The sequence below is a fragment of the Pristis pectinata genome, chromosome 3 (assembly GCF_009764475.1).
Source record: "Pristis pectinata isolate sPriPec2 chromosome 3, sPriPec2.1.pri, whole genome shotgun sequence".
In the NCBI taxonomy this organism is placed as follows: Eukaryota; Metazoa; Chordata; class Chondrichthyes; order Rhinopristiformes; family Pristidae; genus Pristis; species Pristis pectinata.
In genome coordinates this window covers 12,781,260-12,796,382 of record NC_067407.1, presented here as the reverse complement: position 1 = coordinate 12,796,382, position 15,123 = coordinate 12,781,260, and the positions used below count along the sequence as shown (strand labels likewise).

Here is a 15,123-nt window from a genome sequence, read left to right as displayed (position 1 = left end):
TATTTCCCTCCACAAATGCTGCCTGACTTGCAGAGTTATTCCAGTTTTGTTTCATTTCATCTTTACAACATTTTGCCACGGACACACAAAGGTAATCTCACTTTGACCTCCAATAAACAAGTGCACCCAACATCCACACACAGCTTTATGCAGTTAAGCACAGTGTTTAATTTTAGGAGAAACATTGATTTCAAGCAATTAATTTCTTTTTATAGTTAAATTTTATTTGTAGCATATAATGAAGCCTGTATCCAGCTCTCACACTTCAGAAAGTACAATTCAGGGTCAGTGCAGCTAAATATTTCTTGGCAAATTAAATAGAAAAGACAGGCAATAAAGATTTCACCTACAAGTCTGTAAACATAACCCCTACAAACTCCAATACTCCTTGCTTTGTCAAGTGCCTTTAGTGATAAATTCCAGGCACCTTTTTTAAAAAAAAGCTAAATTAATGAAAATATTCCATAACTAACATTTCTAAAAATTCAGATCCACTTGTATTTTTTCTTACAATGCAATGTTGTTTCACAATTGTAGCAATTAACTTAAAGGTTGGTCTTTCATAATCAGTGGGTTCTGTAGCATTTACACATACCGGTAATCCTCTCCATATTTTTCAGTGTTCTTCTCACGCCTCCGTCGTTGCTTTTCTCTTCTTGCCTCAAGTTTCTTTTTCTCCTCTTCATCTTCAGTATCAGTTTTCTTTTTACCTTGATCGGGATAATTTGTTTCTTTGAAAAATTACTATGGGAAAATTAAGCAACTGCATACTTTAGGAAAAACCTGAACTTACTTACCTTCATTTTTGTCAAAGCATTCATATGCATCTGGCTCATATGCATCTTTAGTAAAATCTTCATCCTTCAGTTCCTGATCCTGACCTGTACTTGATGTGGTAGTCTGAAAACAGTAATTAAACTTATCAAGTTGAGAATTATAAAAAGCATTAAACCGCTGTTCAAATAGTAGACATTTTATACTTTAAGAGTCACAGGAAAACAAATGCTTTTGATTTTTGCGAAGGTACGTAGGCAATACTTGCAGGAAAAGATTAAAAGGTGTTCTTTGCAATTCTGCCCATTGACACAATTATTCCAAAAACAAAAAAAATAAATCGGTGATAGGACATTACTGCATAGTTTTCAGGTCGTTACCTTATATTATAAACACTCAGTTTGCTGAACATGCCCTACTTATTAAACAGTTGATTATAGACACAACCAAAGTGATAGTTACATGTGATTAAAAGAATATCTAGATTTCATGATTTTACTACTCGTATCTTTGATACCTTAGTTCCTCCATTGTTAGCCTGGTTAGCTGCCTTGGCTGCTGAAATTAAAGGAAAATACATTAATTTTATTTCATCGCAACTACTGTACATCAAAAATAAATTAGAATTCACAGGTTAAAATTTGAAATTCATAGACAAGTTAATGAGTCACTAACAAGTTTAGGATTTATTGCATACCCCTAATTAGTCTTGATAAGGTGACAGTGAGCTACTGACTTGCAGTCTCCATGACATATTAGGTAGTGAATTCCTGTGTTGCTAGGGTAAAATCCTGGAAGGCGTACAACTTAGGGGGTGTCACAGTGTGCAGCAGTTAGTACTGTGGCTTCACAGCTTGAGCAGAGTTTGATCCTGACTTTTGGTAGTGTGTTGAGTTTGGATGCTATCAGTGACCATATGGATTTCCCCTGGGTGCTCCAGTTTACTCTCACATCCCAAGGATGTGCTTGTAGGCTAATTAGATATTGTTAATTACCTTTAATGTAGATGGATGGCAGGAGAATCAGGGAGGAGGGCTCCCGAGAGAGAATGGGTTACAGGGAAATAGGTGAGGGGAATGGTACTGCTTTGCTGGAAGCTAGCATAACCAATAGGTTGAAAAATCTTCTGTGATACAGAAGTTAAAAAAAAAATTGAAGAGTGCTCACATGCTGTCAAAGAAATCTCGGTGATTTCCTCCACTGCATTCTACACACTGCAACTATGGTTTGCCAGCAGCATAGAGAATGAACACTTATGATCGTGCACAAAGTAAACTGACAAAAGTAGTTGCATGTGCCCGTTCCCCTATTCACTTAGTTCAGGGCTGATATTTCACCTCCACTTTCCTACACAAATGTTTAATTTCTGTTTTAAGGATGCTCAGCGACTCAGTGAATCCTCTTGGGTAGAGAATTCCAAAGATTCACAAACCTCCAAGTGAAGAAAACTTCTTTCATCTGTCTTGAATGGCCAAAACCTTATATTGAGACTGTGACCCCTTGTGTTACACATTTCTGCATGCTCCTCAAAGCTCATGTGCCCCCCATTTTGTATCATCAACAAACTTGGATATAAGTCACATGATCCTTTCATCCAAGTCAGTGATTACAGACTGCATCTAGCACCAATTTGTGCAGCATTCCACTAGCCATGGTATCCTAGCCTGAGATCATCCACATGTCTGTTAAACAATCCTCAATCTAGAACAGGATTTCACCCCACCCCCCGACCAATTTGGGGGTATTTTTTTTTAAATAACCTCCTCTCAAAGGCCTTACGAAATATATCACCAGCTGGTTTGCTCTCATCTGCTCTAGTTGCAGCCTGAAAGAAAAATACTTAAAAAGATGTCAGATGTGATTTTCTATTATAAATCTGCATTAACTCTGCCAAATCCTATTATTTCACAAGTGCTCTTACTACTGATATCAGGATGGTACTGGTGACCTCCTCAAACATGTCAAAAACAATAATACTTAGTAACTGTACTACAGTCTCCTGGCTGTGCCTTTCGAAGGTGGGAAAGGATTTGGGGGTTAGTGGAGGAATCACCTGCCACCAAATTCCTAACCCAAGCTGCATATACCACAGTATTGACTATGGTGAGTTGAGGCAAGTTCATGGTCAATAGTGACTCTCCTGACAGCTGATGCTGGGGGACAGCTGGAAAACTGCACTGCTGACCTTCTTGAGCGCAACAGTGCTGCCAACAGTGATCAACATGGAATGCGAGGCATCCACACTCATGCATGCCAACATGGTGTCTCGAACTTCTCCACAGTTCGAAAGGTAAATACTCAGCACTGTGCAATAACTGACTTTTTAAGCAGTAGATTCACACCATTAACTGAGTAGTTATGCAAGGAAATGAACACGACCAAACACCTCTATTTTCAACCTCAATAGAATAAATAACCTCAGACGCCATCTTGGGCAATCCCTGCTCGTGTCCTAACCCCAAGATAAATCACCTCCAATGACATCATTTATGAATATGTAGCCTACTGCAAAACCTGACACCTGATCATTCAAAGTTACATCACGAAAAATCAATGTATAGTGAAGCTAAATATAGCAGTTTTTCCAAATGTCATCCGGCACTCCTTCAACTTCACTCTCAAATGATTTTGGAGATGTTTAAAATTAACGTCCTCATTGCACAACAGCCATATTCATTATTCACTCCCTAAAGTAAACTGCTTGTACATCTTCCAAGTTCATCTGGAACATGCCAAAACGATGGCAGTAGCTTATCTTTAGCATCTTGACCAAGAACATCAGATTAAGGTCAAACCTGCTTTGTACAAAATTGTCCAATTTTAACTAAATGACTGTTCACGATTTTCAAGACAAAATTAATTAGCATTAACATTCACTATTAATCTTTCACAGTTAAGACCACAAATCCAGTTCTTTGAGGTGATAGCCTCAAAACAAGTGTTCTTCATAGCAAAGTAAAGTACTTACCAGCCGCTTTGAGAGCTTTTTCAGCAGCTGCCAGTTTCTGTTTCTTTACTGCAGCTTTGTTGGCTTGTATCCCTTTCCTTTTCATGCCTCTTCCAAAATTTGATGCAAACCCACCTCTGTTGTATGACTGATTATTCCCAGATCTTGAGTACATATCTACATCTGACAGCTGTAATGTATTTTAAAAGCAAGCACAAATTGTTACTATATTGGTCTCAAAAATATCCAGATTTTCTTCTAGCCTGCATAGTTAGGCCATAATGTTGAAAAGTAACAATAAACCTCTAAGCCTAACGCTAAAGTTATTAAACGTTTCAAAAAGCATGCAATGAATCAGTTTCAGGCCATATGCTAATAAATTTTACCTCATAGTAACAGAGTCAGTAGGGTTAATTTTTGCCCTAATTTCTATAAACAATATTTAGAACTGTTTACTACTAGCTTTAGATAATCTTCTGGGATTCACCTACCTTCCCTGAACTGTTGAAGATCCAAGTCCTCATATTTTCTGGAAAAGCTCAGGTTCCTGCCTCCCATACTTAGTGTATTTACTCCTTTCTCACATCTCTTCATCCCCATCCCACACAGTTACAATAATGCTGCCTTATGCCTGTATCTATTAAGTTCATTCCCAAATGTCCAAACAATTATTCAAATTTAGAATCTTGGGAGTTGGTTTAAAATATCACTCGAAACTCGGGCAGAATTCTGTTTCATTGATCTTGTAATGAAAGACTCAATGGCACTGCCCTTCAAAACCAAGGGATCTACCATGTCCTTCAATACTCCTGAATTATTACAGGACTGATGGCTATTTTAATACAAGAATGAAGGAACTGACAACCAAGGTGGCTTCTGATCCATCCATTCTATAAGTACAGCAGAAATGGGGAATTAAAAAATAATCACGTACCTCTGCACTTAAAAATAAGTTATCTACATTCTAGAATTTCACTTGTATCCCCTAGAACATAATTTGGAACCAATGAAGAGGATCTGGAAAACAACTAATGCACAAGTATAACTTTAATAAATTTTCCAAAAAAATGAACAAAATTTCCACTGCCCAATAAATTTACAAGCATTTGGAATATGCTCAGAGGTACACAGATACAAACCCCACTGCAAACTTAAGTAAAAATCCCATTATCATCTTTCCCCAATTTCGCATCTCTGCAGGCAATAGACAATCTTTGGATAGTTCCAGCTATAAACAGTCAGGAACAGGGGAAATTACTTGATCCACTCTGCCTCAAGAAACATACAGCCAGCCAGAGAGAAAGAGGAAAGCAGGATTTATCAGCACAGAAAACATACTAAATATTAGCTATAGAAAATAAAAGTATGTTCATGTGGGATGGCACACAATTCCATCTAAGTAAGCATGTGACTTGATTAAAATAAATAGATTTCTGCATCCATGTAAAGATTTTCAATGTCCTGAATTTCTTAAAAGATATCTCTGACTGCAAATTCCCCACTTTATACAAATTGCTGAACACTCGCCTAATTAGGCCTGCTAAGTAGAATTAAAGTATTTCATCGAGGTATCATTCTGTAACTATCATGGAAGTCTTAAAATGTTCCTTCAAAAGTACATAATCTATGCAGAAGACTTTCTTTTAATATCACTAGTGCTTCTAGCATGCTTTGTAACTAAATGTATTAGTTGCTTCATTGTTTTGAGTTTGTATTGCTCCGATGGTAAAGAAAAATCGTGCAGCTTCAAGTAGTAGAATTTGCTACTGAGAAGGAATAAGCATTGTAACAAATTATTTGCTTCAAACCAGGGTTGCATCAACAGAAAGTGAAGTTTCCCTTAACCTTTACAAGTAACAATTTCAAAGGCAAACTACTCCTCAATGAACCTTGCCCACAGAGGCTTTTCTGCCCCACCCAATTACATAACCAGAGACTCTTCTGGGTCAGGGACAGCCTTCCAAATCTGGAAAAAGCAAGTTTGAAGATCACAGGCAGTGAGTGCAAGCACAGACCCTACTCAAGAAAACACAAGCTATTATCTTGAATAGTTGGCAGGTGGAATTTGGAGGCTGAGTGATGAATTGTATGACTGTCTACTCTTTCATCTTTAGAATCTAGATTCAATACCAACGCTGGGTGGTGGAATGGACATTCCTTCTGTCTATAGAGTTCATTTATAGAACTTGGCTGAGACTGCTCAAACCAAGTCTTCAAAGTGAACCATCCATATTTTGGCAATTTCATTTTCCAAGAGCTAGCTTACTGAAGCAGAAATGTTGCTTGTACAAAAGGGGTGGCCTTTGAACATGAATATACAGCATTGTGCAACAGAACACATCTGATATGTGTTTCAGCAAAACCCAAAAGTGACCAAAGTTTTTGCTTAAAAAAAATGACTAAGTATGCAAAAAGGTAAATTTTCCTGCTAACTGGAATATGGTTTCATGGTGTAGCCAGATGGTAAACATTTAAAGTTACAAAAAATTGCCTACATTGATTAGCTCATGAATACAGATTTTGACAATACCACGTTATGGCAGTTACAAAGCATACTCTAAGAAATCTAGTAATAATAAATGAGTACTGCATGAATAGTCTAATGTGCTAGTCATAAGTATATTAAATATGGATACCATTAGATAAACATCTAATGCACCAAAATGTTGCAGCTGAAATGCAGAAAATTTCCCAACCACAACTTTATATTGAGGATCTGATCTCTATAGGACCCTTTCATTAAATAACTACATGAATCACAGACATGCCCAAATTGTTTGTATTAATTGCCCAAGACAACAGACGTTCAAAGCATTTGTATATATATTTAAACTTTAACAGTTAAAGTGCTCTTGACAGTTTCCTCCTAAAGCTGTTGACCCTAACTGCTTTTGTTTGTAGAAAACTCCTCTTGCAAAATCCAAATTCCTATCAGATCTAAGTGGATATAAAATGCAAAAGTTTACAACTCAAGATTAAACTGTTGAATCAACTCAGAAATAGTCATTAAAAGTTACTTAAAACCAGCAAACAGATTTTCCTTCACTGGCTTCACGATGAGATTTCTCTCCTCACTCCAAGCAATTAGCTTTGCAATCAAAAAAAAAGTCAAACAATAAAAGATTCAAGGGGTATCAAAGCACACCTTCTATTTCAACATGCATACAGTGAACACAAGTTTTGTTTTTACCTTAAAAGTTTAGCAGCAAATTGAGCACAGCGCCAGTAATTGGACTTGGTCAAGAGGGCACATATTTTCAAAAAGGTATGGACACACCAGATTGCCTAATCTGAGCAAGTTCCTCCTGAGCAAATCAGGCCTGGTATCAGAACTAAAGTGGCACTTGGCCTTTATATTGAGAGCCAAGACATTAACAAATCTTAAAAATTGTGCTGAATTCAGCACAATTTCCAAAGGCATCTGACCAACAGCAGTGAACAGGTGTAAGAGCCAAAATCAATTATGTCTACCTGCAACCATGTCACCCGTTTCTCTGATGAGAATGTTGGTAAGTTGGCACAGAATCGTTTAAACTGCCTCACATATGAAAAGCTCTTGCAGCAAGAGCATTTTTCATAATGGAACAGTTTGGAAGGAAATTTTAATAACTCAAATGTTTTAGAAAGTGCTTTAATATTGAACAGTTTCCTGCAGTTGAAATATTTCAAACTCAAACCAAACTTTGAAGGGTTTTGGGAAGGAAAAACATTGTGCAGTTTCCCAGTTTTAAAAATGGGTCCAAATTTAACACCTACTAGCAACAAAAGTTCACATGATTTTAAAACATTAACTATACTAAAGCAACCGTTTTAGCTCATGTGGAAAATTTATTTTCTCTCACTAGCAAAATAATGCTAGTGATCAGAAATTTTGTATTGTTTTAAAAAAAAGCTGGCAAGGGAATAGAATCTCAAAGATTCTGTACTTACTTCTCTGCCTCGACCTCTGCCTCCTCCTTGTCCTCCCATCATCGAAATGGATCCGCCTCCATATTCGTTGCCAGAATAAGCAAGCATTCCCCTCCCCCGAGAGCCTACAGATGAAGGCTTCGAAAGGAGTGTAGAAAAGCTGCTGTAGGAAGAGTAACTTCCTCTTCCCGTATCCGAATCAGCCCACACCCTAGGCATTGAACTTGAATGTGTGTAGGTGTCATCCCAGTTAGACCTGCCATTATCATATAATCGGCTCTGGCTTCTACCTTCATAAGGGTCAAGGTATTGATCACCGAAATTCCTGTAGGAGCTCTCGGATCGATCAGGATAGCTATCCCCAAAGCGACTTCGTCCTGGTTCATGTAAATCGTAGCCAGATCTATACAGATCACGGCCATCCAGAGCAGACCTGGAGTCATGCGACTCATAAGGTCCAAACCTGGAAAAATTGCACAGTAAGGAAACCGGTAAAGTTACCAGTGACATATAATAAAACCAGAACAAAACACTAGTTACCTGCTAAAAAGGGTTCAAATATTCATTCCCTTTTTTGTAGGTATATTCTTGTTCATGTATGTATAATTATATAAAGCATTAGTTAAATTATTAAATGTATTTTGAAAATAAGTTTTCAAACTCAACAAAAACATAGCATTTTACCATTAGTGATTTTAGAGTAAGTCTTACAATTTTAAAAACTGTTGGCAAGCATACAATTACAACAGTTTGTCTGTATAAATTAAAGTTATTTTGGGTTGAAATTATTAGTCTATGAATAAATAGTGCAGTCAGTATTCAAAGTAGGCTACTTCATGGAAGTTGCCACTTTCCTATAATTTTAAGAAATGAGAATGAAAACTTATTTACAGTAAAGTTAAAGCATTTCACTAAAATGTTAAACCCTACCTAGAATATGAAAGCAGTTTCAGTTAGCAATAATAAGCAGCCAACTTTTAAAATTGTTGGAACTACTTATATAAATTATGCAAATTGTTATCTAAATTGTTATATTGTTCAAAACAAAATTACATCCTTTAAATGTGTCCAGAGAGCATTTTTCTTTTTATCTTGTAGTAGTAATGTTAACCCAGTTAGCTTTCATATCCACAGCTACTTAGCATGGAGATTTCCAACAGCTTTGAAGCTGAACAGGGATGTCTCTCCAATATCATCAGTATGCTTGCATGCAATAGAAATTTGATATCACTTTCAACAACTGAAGGGCAGACACTACAGTCTGCTTAGACATCTCACCAAATTTTTGCCCATTATCTTCTCAACTAAATTTGTAGTGCATTTTTAGCACCTAGTACAGATGCAGTATCTGAACATCCCTAGGCGTACTCATGCTCTGAGTTCGAGATACCCATTTCTGCCCTAGATTCAAGAAACTTTCATTATAACTGTAAAGATTTTTTCTACCCCGAGCAAAAGGAATTTTGAACATATACAATTCCTTTCACATGTAAGCATACAAATTATGACATAGATCCTACATAAAACTGCAAATACCACTGGCTCTTGCAGCCACAGTACTGGAATTAGGCTCTCAACATTCAAATGGCATTCAAGAATAAACCCAATACAACATGGGGATGTGTGGGGCCTAACATGCTCTCCATTCAAAGAACAATATAGAATGATCTCTCTACAATGCCCTGACAGAGCAAGTCCCCTTTCCAATATTAGTATACAACTAACATCTATTTCCACAATATCCCCTTTGTTAACGGAATGATTATTAAAATCACTGTATTGCTTTCAGAGTTCTTGTGTGATGTGGCTTTGTGTCCATTAGCAACAGGCTTAAAAAAAACAAATTATTTTTTTGCCACCAGGCTGTTACATTTGGGACTGGTTTCCACTAATGAATGTTTAACGTTCCCAGTGTTTAGGCATCTTAAATTGCAATTGTCATGAAGGATCAAGCAAAACAAAACGAGAAAAATAAGGTATTAATTTCTCCCCCCCAGAAACCTTTTGGCTCACTAGATGGAAAGCAATGCCAGGGAATAGATTTTTAAAATATGTTTAATAAAAAAGTGTAAGTCAGATGTCTACAAAATTCGAAGATTTAAGATGTCTATATGGAACAGTGCACAAATTACATAGGCATTTCTCACAATAGCCCATATGTCTGATGTTATTCCTCTAAATTCTTTGCATTTTAAAAACCTCCTCAGAATACCTTACAATTTACCATTGTTGAGTGTACCCTCAATGTCCATCCCACTTCCCAATGCAAAAGAAAATATGCATCTTTTACACTACAACACATCCAGTTCTGGTGAGATTTTGTGCCTGCTTCTATCGGGGTTTGATCTAAAGGGGACAATCATTCAAAAGCCCAGGGGAGAGTGAAACAATTATAGCTTTTTTTTAAGCTATACTGCACAAATTCAATATACTTTCAATAGGTTTAATTAGCAGCTTTGGTGCAGATCAAGTATTAATTAGCAAAAGAAAGCAGGCCAACACAATTTGCCTTAGAATTTAAAAATTCATAACTAGGCAGTATTATTTCAAGATAACCTGCCTCGTTATGTTGAGATCTGATCTCTGGCACTGATGCAATATAGCAATTTGCTTCTGAATTAAAGATGAGAATCACAAGTCTAAGTATAGACCGTAATAAGTTACTAAGCTTGTTTCACCTACCTCTCATTCCTACTAGGATACGATTCCAGGTAAGACCTGGAGCTCCCATAAGAGCTACGCTCGTAGTCACCACCACTCATCATACCTTTAATGGAGAAAAAAAAGTTAACTTTCAGCTGAACTCATAAATGAATATTCACATTCAACAATTATTAAAAAATTTAAAAGGACCATCATTCACTGGTAGCATTCAAAAATAAATGACAGAGCAGGCAGATATATGCTTTGCATCAAGCCAAAAGGGAGACAAAATGATCTAAGTGCATGCAACTAACCGACAGGGAGAGCTAGATTGGCCGAATGAACATTTCCCATTTCCATTTTCTCTGTATTAAAGCATAAGTATTCAGCTTCGCTCTCCCATCTTGTTAGCTCTGTGGGTAAATATAGAACAAAATGCAGCACTTGGTCATACAGGTAAGTGTGGCCCCAGGTCCAACATCTGTTCTCAATTCGAGACAGATTGGGAGTGGGTGGGAATAAGATAAATCACTAACTTATGTAAACACTAATTAAGCATAAGAGGATGTGTTGTGCTGCCATTTGGTCAGAGTTCAATGCTCATTTGTGAAAGTACAAATGGAAGAATGCATGCCAAGTAAAAATTCACAAATTCTGACCCACAGTCCAACAGTTTGAAAGATAAGGTTAAGAAGAAACAAACAGCCCCAAATTCAGTCCACAAGTATATATGCAGTCCACAAGTATATATGCAGTATCCCTATATCACAATGAAAGTTCATTGTGATATATGGATACTGCAATAAAAATTGCAGGCCTACTTACAGTGGGGGACCTAGCCCAGATTGTAGCTTTCTCCTTTACTACAGGCTACTGAGAATGTACACTGACACCCTTGCAACATTGCTGCTAATTGCTTACATCACCACTCAGTTCCAGGCTTCTTTGCCCTGCCAAATTAATTCATGTACTTTTTCCTTCATCATTTCTTGACTCAAGCTTAACGCAACTGAAATTTGCAAGAACTTACATATTGGCTTGCATGGCAGATATTAATTTCCCATCAAACCCTACAGCAACCACCTCATTTTCATCCACTCAAACCATCATAAATAACAGCATTTAACAGATTTAACAATAATGTACTATTTAAGCTATTCATTTCATGAATCCCTTTTGCCACTAAAAAGGAAGTTGGGGATTTAAAGATATAGGTCATCCAATTCAAAAACATATGGCAAATAAGGCAGAGGCATAGTAATGAGAAAAGACTGATTCAATGCTTCAAGACAAACTTCATAATTTCAGACCTTAACACAATCTGATAATTAAGAATCCCAGGGATATTTCACGATATTAGTTTCAGCAGTCTTCTGCCAAGAGGTGTGCTCAAATTCCAAATTGGTATTTGGTTAAGCTGGATATCCAAACTAGAAAATTTTGCATGACCACTTCAGTGGGCAAGCTTTAAGATTTAGCTAGTGTTGGAAGTGGCCTGTAGCAGATTGATTAACTATTAACTGGACTACTCAATTATTTCCATCCCCAACTCCATCTTCTACAGCAATTTAAACAGAATTGTAAAGTGGCCATTATGGTATAACTGGGAACAATGTTGCTGCAATTTTCTCATCATCACCATAAAAAGTCTGTCTTGCTCTGGTTTAATTAATATTTGAAATTCAAACATTTGATACAAGCCAGTTTTAATTACACCATGGAAACTGATGGTTTGCCTTTTAAAATGTCTATGGAGGATTGTGAAAGATTTCTTGTGCATTTCCTTGCTTTCTGCAACACCATCCAAGTCAGGTTTCAATTGTTGTTTTAACAATCACTTAACTGTACTTCTATATATTTTGTAAAACACTAGCTAAAACAAAATATAATTAAACTAATTTAATACAACAGTTTCTAGAGCTATGCTGCAGGGCTCAACTTATTATTTGACATCATTGGCATGTACTCCACCGTCAAATTCATTAGCAGATTTTCCACTGATTGTATCAGATTCTAGGTGATATTCTATCAGCAATTCAAACTAAATGATTCTGTAATTAGTTTATAGAGCAGATGCTAAGTAGCTCAAGCTCTATTTTTAAAAACAACAAAGAAAGTGCAAATTACTTGGCAAGCTACCAACTACAAGCATCTCAAATAACAAGTGCAAAATTGTATGTTTTATAAACAAAAAGGTCAATTTGGAAATGAGAACTATATTACTAATTATAAGAATATCAGCTTTTTAAAAGAATCCCAAAATCCTACACCATGATGATATGCAAATAGAGGAAGAATTATCAGGAATTTTGGTGTTGGAGAGTCCAGAGTACTTACTACACATATTGAACATATCCACTCGATGCTAAATTTATGAAGAAGTTACATGGAAAATTACCCAATTTTTCCACCAGCCATGAAAACAGGTTAGATACAGTAGAAATATACTACCTTGAACGTTGAAAAATATCCATCATTAGAGATTGTCCAAACTTAAATTGTGGCTGCAGGGTACCTTTTTGAGTTGTAGAAGGTGAAGCCTGCAGCAGTCGATGGTAGTCAGTGACCGGAACAACTGTTTAAAATGTGTATTAGTGACAACACATTAAATAACCCCATTACAATTGGAAACAATGGCGTAGTTTTGCATGTAACTACATTTGTTTTGAAAATCCCTCCCCAAGGGTGGGCCATTATTGTAAGAAAACTGCAGATCACTCTTAAAATGACTGCCATCATACTTAACAGGCAACATTATAAATGTAACAGGCTAATGTTTTTTTATTTCAAACTTTAACATCCACTAGATTTTGCTTTATAAAAAAATGGGGTTGTAGGTATTCAATGCAGAAATCAAGATCGTTTCCAGTACTACTCCAATTGGTGACACTCAGCCATTCAGACCCCACCTGATTTCCAGTTATCCCGGCTGCTCCAACTGCTGCTGGTGCCGCTGTTTAACCATTCTGATCCACCTGCCAAAGAGAATACAAATAATTATGCCACCAAATTTAACATGTAGCGATTTCTCTATTTACAAAAGGGAAGAGATTCCGGAAAATGTTTCTAAGCAAACCTTTGTGAACCAAAAAGGCTGCACAAAATGCATTAAGGGCATTTTAATACAGTCTATTCTTGTGTGGTGACCAGTGCATTATTTGTTATAGTGAAAAGTTGTAAGTGAGGAATTACTGTAAATTCAATTGAAATGCTCAAAATTCTAAGATATCGGCAGGCAGTGTAGATGAGATCTGTCGCCTGCCTTGGTATGTCTAGTTTGTTTCATTGTATTCCAATGTAGCCCCTGATCGTTCCAGTGCTTAAAAAGCACATAAATACAAGTTGTGCCGTTGTTTAAAGAGGGGGAAAAATAGACAAGGCAACCAGAGTTTTCTCTCATATTCACCACTAAATTACCGTATTAGAATGCTCAGTCCAATTCCAACTCTCTTCAACGTTCTCAGCTCAATAAAGACAAGCAATGTGGTGTGAAACATGCATTTTCACACCCATAACACTCTTGGCTTCTCCTTTAGTTCATCCACTGTTACGGACTCAGTGAAAGTCCCTTTAAGATAGAGAGTGTGTGTGTATGTGTGTGTGGGGCGTGCTTACGTCAATAGAAGATAAAGGACGTAATGACGTTGTTGAAGAAGGCAGAAGGAGAGAGAGAGAGAAGGGAGAGAGACACCAGCCTGCTTGTTTTCTCTATCGATGGATGAGAAACAATAACTGTGTTTGCCATAGAAATCCATGTATGGAAGTTGGAAGTAATCCGGTGGAGTTCACTTTGTTGCTGACCTGTAGAAGGAAACAGGTATTTGTGTGTGGACGACCACGGTTCGGATGCTTTTCGGGGTGAGGAAGTCACTACCGAGTAAACACTGGAGTGTCGTTTGGGTTCCATCGTGGAACATTTGGATTTCGTATGTACTCTCTCTATGTTTTTCTACATCTACATCTTATCTTCAGACAACGGTGGTTGTTGAAGAAGCCCTTGCTCATGTTTCACCTTATGGCTTGCGGAACTGAACTTTAAGAACCATTCCGGAACTGGGAGTTTTGGACTTTGTCACACACACACACGAAGAGTTTAGTTTTGGGGTTAACGTTCGAGGTTTAACATTCTTGAATTCTAACATACTAACATTTTTTTTAACTTTTATTTTACGTATTATCATAAGTAGTGATTAATAAAATAGTTTTTAACACTGAATCATGCTCAGTGTGTTTCTTTTGTTGCTGGTTTGTGACACCACCATCAAATCTAGACTTGACTATTTAAATCTATCCGTTGAAACTTTACTACTGATAGTTTATCCACCATATGACATGTACTCATTACTCATATCCCTGCCAAGTGATTGGTTTTTAATCACCCAATGACAACTTTTAAAATCAAGTTGAATTTCTTTTCGTGGTCTTGTTACACTTTCTCTCTATAACTGCACACTACCCAAAACAATTTATTTCTCTCCCCAGCTTCAGCAAATGCACACACCTTAAATTCCTTTCCCAAACACCTTATTATGCTTTTTCCCCAACAGATTTTTGTTCAACATTCATTTTTATCTATTATGACTGAAGCAACTTGGGATGTTTCTTAGCTACAAGATATCAGTCAAGAAATTTAACAGACCTGGATCTATTGATGGTTTATGGGCTACTGTCACATTTTAACTGGTGTATTGTATAAATACACAAAATAAAATTAATTTGTCTATTTAAGTACTTAAAACACTGAGATTTTTTCACAGATACATCCAGTCATAATGAAAACAAGAATCGTCAGCAAAGCTTTAAACACTGGCAATATAGAGATTGTGGCAAGTTTGAATAAAGATGTCAAG

At 36.8% G+C, this 15,123-nt stretch overlaps 1 protein-coding gene across 1 annotated transcript in view; it reads right to left on the bottom strand.

Moving 5' to 3' along the window:
* Positions 1–15,123, bottom strand: part of LOC127568954 (DBIRD complex subunit ZNF326-like) — a 30,654-nt gene that overhangs the window by 6,721 nt on the left and 8,810 nt on the right. The window contains exons 3-10 of the mRNA XM_052013228.1: positions 13,183–13,248; positions 10,588–10,686; positions 10,313–10,397; positions 7,652–8,093; positions 3,743–3,911; positions 1,292–1,332; positions 798–900; positions 596–710 (exon numbers count right to left, since the gene is read on the bottom strand). Coding sequence (XP_051869188.1) covers positions 596–710; positions 798–900; positions 1,292–1,332; positions 3,743–3,911; positions 7,652–8,093; positions 10,313–10,397; positions 10,588–10,686; positions 13,183–13,248 — 1,120 coding nt within the window. The remainder of the gene's footprint in view (positions 1–595; positions 711–797; positions 901–1,291; positions 1,333–3,742; positions 3,912–7,651; positions 8,094–10,312; positions 10,398–10,587; positions 10,687–13,182; positions 13,249–15,123) is intronic.